This window comes from Phocoena sinus, chromosome 17 (assembly GCF_008692025.1).
Source record: "Phocoena sinus isolate mPhoSin1 chromosome 17, mPhoSin1.pri, whole genome shotgun sequence".
Lineage (NCBI taxonomy): Eukaryota > Metazoa > Chordata > Mammalia > Artiodactyla > Phocoenidae > Phocoena > Phocoena sinus.
The window spans coordinates 33,307,844-33,313,843 of NC_045779.1; the positions used below are offsets into that span (position 1 = coordinate 33,307,844).

A 6,000-nucleotide genomic window follows, 5' to 3' on the forward strand; every position below is an offset into this window, starting at 1 on the left:
CTATTGATTTTGTATAAACATATAAAATATGTTAAGTAGATTTTATTTTACTCATATAATTTTCTAATTATCTCTAATTCAAGTACATATATTCATTCTTATTACAGAGTGCTTCAAGTTCCATTCACTTATGTGACAAGAAGAAAATGGAGTTATCTCTGAACATACCTGTAAATTATAGTCCACAGGAGGTAAAAATAATTACGTTGATTAAACTCAAAATGTGAGAAGAATCTGAGCAATCATTTAGTCTATCTCACTCTTTTATAGATGGGAAGCTAAAGTCCAGGGAGGTTTTAGGATTTTAGAATGGGAATCTCCAATTTGAAATCCAGCTTTTCTGATTCTTAGTTCATTGTTCATCTCATCAAATCACAGTCCTTTCTTTCTTGGGCATTGACTTCTGTCCCTGTCCTTGTTTTATGTAATGGATGGTGTTCCAGGGTAGTACATAGACAAATCATTGGTACAGTTCTGCCACTGTATTTCTTATTATACCTTCTTATTCAAATGTAAAAGAGCTATAATACCTGCCTTGTTCTTAACCTCTTACAATGATTAATAAAAAGAAAATGCCATTTGTGTGGCTATCCAAAAAGAAGGATTTCTTTAGTAGCATTCATTCAGAATTATTTCATATTAATGATTACTTTTAAGAATATATAAGATATGTTCTCTTTACAGATTCAGAAAGTAATAATACCTTCAAAATGAATCTTAAAACACAGTATGTAGTCTTTGAATCACCTTTATATTCACTATCTCATCTTTGGATCTTTAAGCCCATACATGCTTATTTTTAGATAAATACACAGAAAAAGAACCTGAGAGCCAAATTATTTAAATGCCTTGTCGAAGCTTAGGTAGTAATTCCATGACAGAGCTAGGATTGGATCCAACTTCTATATTACTTTTTCCATGGATTCCCACTTCTCCATGTTGAAGGAACCTGAGGCATTGAGAATAGGCATGTGCTCTAAATCAGTAGGTAATCAGAGCTGCAGATCTCAAATTTCTCATGAGCTGGACAGAGTCTCTGAGATTATGTACAAAATATTGAAAAAATAATGATTTCTAATATATTTAACTATTGCCCCCCATCCAATTGACCTGATAAAGAAATCAAGTTCACAGTTTTGTTACTTCACATATGTGTTTAATTTTGTAAAGTGTAATTTGTATTAGTTTTGATTCTTTATTTATAATAAGCCAAAAGCAGGAACTGTTTAGAAATTAAAGCTGTATAACTTTTAAAACGATTTTTCTTTAACCTAAATCATTTATCTTCTATTTATTTTAGGAATCGTGTGGATCCTCTCAGCTCCATAAAACTAGTGTTTCTCCTGGAACCTCAAGGACCCTGTCAGCTCCTCAAGACAATGATTTTTTATCTAGTACGTAAATTTTTCAGTCAGTATTACTTGCAAGTTTTCAATTTTCTTTCAAGATCATATTCTTGCAAGCAGTCATGGTTTGTATGGAACATGTCTTTCATTTGCATTTATAACTCGTTTTTTAAAAGTGACAGTCTAAAGATGTGAAAATAGTAGTGGGATGTTAAACAAATATATTTAAGTATTAAAAGCATTATGTTAGACACTACAGAAAGATATTTTTAAAAATCTCTTGTAAGAAAGAGGAGAAATGTTTCTAAGTCACCATAATATTAGACAAAGAGCAATGTATTATAAAAGATATAGGGATGTAGAACTATGGTAGTATAGTGGAAGAGTAACATTTTTTACAAAGCACTGTCACAACAACCTTGTGAGGGGGATATTCCTCATTTTACAGATTCTTAAGATCAAGACTTCTGGATCACATAGTTAGTAGCTGGCAAATCCAAGATTCGAAGCCAGGTCTTTTTGATAAATACTTTCATGTCACTACTACACCATGTTATCATCATGAAGAAATTATTTCTGGCTGAAGGTTGGACCTATAGTTATAAAGGATGGGCATTCCAGGCAAAAGGAACAGCATAGAGGCAAAGAAGCAAGAAAACAGAGAACAGTGAGTAGTTGGGTTTAGCTGGTGAAGAGGGTGAATGAAAGATCAGGAGGGTGGAGTCATATCATGATGAATTCTAATACTATGCTAAGCCATTCAGGCTCTTTTGCTTGGGTAGGGAACAATTACTGCAAATTTTTGAGCAAGGGTGTGACATGATAAAATTTTTCGCTTTAGGAATATTTATCCTGGCTGGAATATGTAGGATATTTTGGAAGGGAAAAGGAGATTCAAAGTGGGGAGACCAGTTAGGAGACTATTGGTCTATTATTGTACTACAGGTGAGAGATTATGATACCTGCTCCAGAGTGTGAAGGAGAGAATAGTGTGAGAGATGTTACAGAGGACACACTTTTCACTTGCAGGAAGGAAGAGAGAAAAAAAGATAAAGCTGAACAAGTTTAGCTGGAAGAACATTGGTGCTATTAACAGAAATAGGAGTTGAAACAGGTTTTAAAGTTAAGATGAATAATTAAGTTTTTAATTTTTTTTTTTTTTTAATTTGAGCTGTTGAAAATGTAGGGTTCACTGAAGACAGAAAATTTAATTACATGGATTTGGGAAGGGAGGTGACAATTGAGGCCCTGAGGTTGAATAAGTTTACCAAAGGAGAGTGTAGAAAGACACATCATATGTAATTTAGAGGACACATTTGAAGTGCAGAAGGAGGAAGATGACACAGAAGAAAAAATATGGTACCACATGAAGAAGTAAAATTCTATGATTTATAATTTACATAGGACAGACGGAAATATGGTAAAAACATTAAGCATTAACCTTTTTTATCTAAAAAATATTTACTTGTGGAATTAGATTTATGAACCAGCTTATGCAGTGAAAAATTAAGAGACACTGAATACTACCCTCTCTATGACCCGGATGTTCATATTTTAGCTAATAGAAAGAGCTAAGGAATATTCTACCCCTAATGAAGATGTTGTGTTTTATAGGAAAAACTCAAGACTTTTCTGTGATGCATCAATGTCCAGTAAATCACAGTTGTGACAGTAACGTTTCTGTGGCTCAAAGAGCAACATTCTATGATCACAGGGCAGCTCCATGCTCTTTAGCAATAATAAATCCACTCTCAGTGGAGGGAAATTCAGGTAAATATGTACTATGAGACACTTTGTAAATGATGCCATTTATCTTGCAACCATATGTTCAGTAGATTTGCTATACGATGTTTTATTTGTCTCTATTTCTTCAGTATGATATATGCATACCATAAGTAGGAAAGCACTTCCAATCCCCAAAGACATGAGTGTTGATATGTAATAATAGGCCAAAATAGTATTCCATGAACATCTATCTAGGGAGGGATTGCTAAGAGGAGGTGTGACAATATGTTACTAAAGGTAAATATATTTTTGTTTATCAAATATGCAGGTATTCTTTATGTTTTTTAAAAAATCTGAGAAAAAGTGACATTTGCCCCCATGAATTACAGTGTATAAAAATGCAGTGCTTTGGGCTTCCCTGGTGGCGCAGTGGTTGAGAGTCCACCTGCCAATGCAGGGGACACAGGTTTGTGCCCCGGTCTGGGAAGATCCCACATGCCACAGAGTGGCTGGGCCCATGAGCCATGGCCGCTGAGCCTGCGTGTCCTGTGCTCTGCAATGGGAGAGGCCACAACAGTGAGAGGCCTGCGTACCGCAAAAAAAAAAAAATGCAGTGCTTTTTCTTGGAGAGAAAGGGAAGAGATAACCCAAATATCTGAATGTTTCCTGAAAATAAATAGCATCCCTCAAAATACTAGTGTTCCATATGAGAACAATCACAGCAAAATTAGGTTTTATGCCTTATTATTTTGTTTTTCATCTAATTTTACTCATAGCTATATATCTGTCCCCACCTTCTTACTTGTCATCCCTTGCTTTTCTACAGAGCAATTTCAGCCTGGTATAACCCAACAGTGGATCCAGAGTAAAAGGGAAGATATTGTGAACCAAATGACTGAAGCCTGCCTTAACCAATCTCTAGATGCCCTCCTGTCCAGGGATTTGATCATGAAGGAGGACTATGAACTCATTAGTACCAAACCTACAAGGACCTCAAAAGTCAGACAATTATTGGATACTAGTGACATCCAAGGAGAAGAATTTGCCAAAGTTATAGTACAAAAATTGAAAGATAACAAGCAAATGGGTCTTCAACCTTACCCAGAAATACTTGTGGTTTCTCAATCTCCATCTTTAAATTTATTTCACAATAAAAACCTATAAGTAACTCTTTTTCAAGAAGAAAAGTCAGTGCATAAAAGGGTATTTTATATTTCTTTTGCCTTGATAATGTTGTTTTTATGAGATTCATATGAATATTAGAAACTTTAATGAAGTTTCTTCTTCAGATAAATATTAGTCTCCTTCCATGACATTATAGTATTTTTTAAATTAATACAGTAGAAAGTTTGATTTTTGCTGCATAGTTCAATTCTTTTTGTCTCTTTGGTTAATTGAAACTATTTTTTCAATGTAATAATTATATTTTTATTGTACAAAACAGTGTCCCATTTTCACATATACTTTCTTTGTGGATTATTTATTACTTGTTTAAGATGCTTGACTTTCTGAAGACTTAAATCAAAGAAACTTTTAAATGTTATTTATTGAGTTCTTTAGAAAATTGTTTCAAAGATAAACAATACAAAGTGTATAAAGAAAAAATTAATCCTTCAACGTGTGTTTCTACTTCTATTCCTAGCCTCAAGTAACAATCAAGGTAACAACCAAAGTTTACAGCATGATGTGTATCGTTCTATCCCTTTCTTCCTGCTCATACTTAAAGTATATGCCGGGGGGGGGACTTTCAAGATGGCAGAGGAGTAAGACATGGAGATCACCTTCCTCCCCACAAATACATCAAAAATACATCTACAGGACTTCCCTGGTGGCGCAGTGGTTGAGAGTCTGCCTGCTGATGCAGGGGACACGGGTTCGTGCCCCGGTCTGGGAAGATCTCACATGCCACGGAGTGGCTGGGCCCGTGAGCCATGGCCGCTGAGCCTGCACGTCTGGAGCCTGTGCTCTGCAACGGGAGAGGCCACAACAGTGAGAGGCCCGTGTACCGCAAAAAAAAAAAAATACATCTACGTGTGGAACAACTCCTGCAGAGCACCTACTGAACACTGGCGGAAGACCTCAGACTTCCCAAAAGGCAAGAAACTCCCCACATACCTGGGTAGGGAAAAAGGAAAAACAGAGACAAAAGAATAGGGACAGGACCTGCCCCTCTGGGAGGGAGCTGAGAAGGAGGAAACGTTTCCACACACTAGGAAGCTCCTTCACTGGTAGAGATGGGGGGTGGGCAGTGGGGAAGCTTCAGGGCCATGGAAGAGAGCACAGCAGCGGGAGTGTAGAGGGCAAAGTGGAGATATTCCCACACAGAGGATCAGTGCCTACCAGCACTCACCAGCCAGAGAGGCTTGTCTGCTCACCTGCCAGGGCGGGTGGGGGCTGGGAGCTGAGGCTCAAGCTTCGGAGGTCAGATCCCAGGGAGAGGACTGGGGTTGCTTGTGTGAGCACAGCCTGAAGGGGGCTAGCAATCCACGACTATCTGGGAGGGAGTCTGGGAAAAAGTCTGGACCTGCCTAAGAGGCAAGAGACCATTGTTTCAGGGTGCGCAAGGAGAGAGGATTCAGAGCACCGTCTAAACGAGCTCCAGAGACAGGCGCGAGCCACGGCTACCAGTGCGGACACCAAAGGTGGGTATGAGACACTAAGGTTGCTGCTGCAGCCACCAAGAAGCCTGTGTGCAAGCACAGGTCACTATCCACACCTCCCCTCCTGGAGCCTATGCAGCCCACCACTGACAGGGTCCCATGATCCAGGGACAAATTCCCTGGGAGAACACACGGCACGCCTCAGGCTGTTGCAACATCACACCAGCCTCTGCCAGTCAGGTAGTCAGGCTCGCCCCGCTTTCCATACCCATCCCTCCCTCCCAGCCTGAGTGAGCCACAGCCCCCTAATCAGCTGCTCCTTTAACCCC

At 38.6% G+C, this 6,000-nt stretch overlaps 1 protein-coding gene across 5 annotated transcripts in view; it reads left to right on the forward strand.

The window, feature by feature from the left end:
* The window catches only part of RIPK2 (receptor interacting serine/threonine kinase 2), a 194,996-nt gene extending 190,310 nt beyond the window's left edge, over nucleotides 1–4,686 (forward strand). For 4 of the 5 annotated variants that reach the window (XM_032610236.1, XM_032610237.1, XM_032610238.1 and 1 more), the window contains 4 exons: nucleotides 108–191; nucleotides 1,301–1,394; nucleotides 2,961–3,116; nucleotides 3,898–4,666. In XM_032610236.1, coding sequence (XP_032466127.1) covers nucleotides 108–191; nucleotides 1,301–1,394; nucleotides 2,961–3,116; nucleotides 3,898–4,235 — 672 coding nt within the window. In that variant the 3' untranslated portion in view covers nucleotides 4,236–4,666. Of the gene's footprint in view, nucleotides 1–107; nucleotides 192–1,300; nucleotides 1,395–2,960; nucleotides 3,117–3,897 lie in introns of all 5 variants that reach the window. The other variant, XM_032610235.1, reaches the window with a different exon arrangement.
* The last annotated feature ends 1,314 nt before the right edge of the window (nucleotides 4,687–6,000 follow it).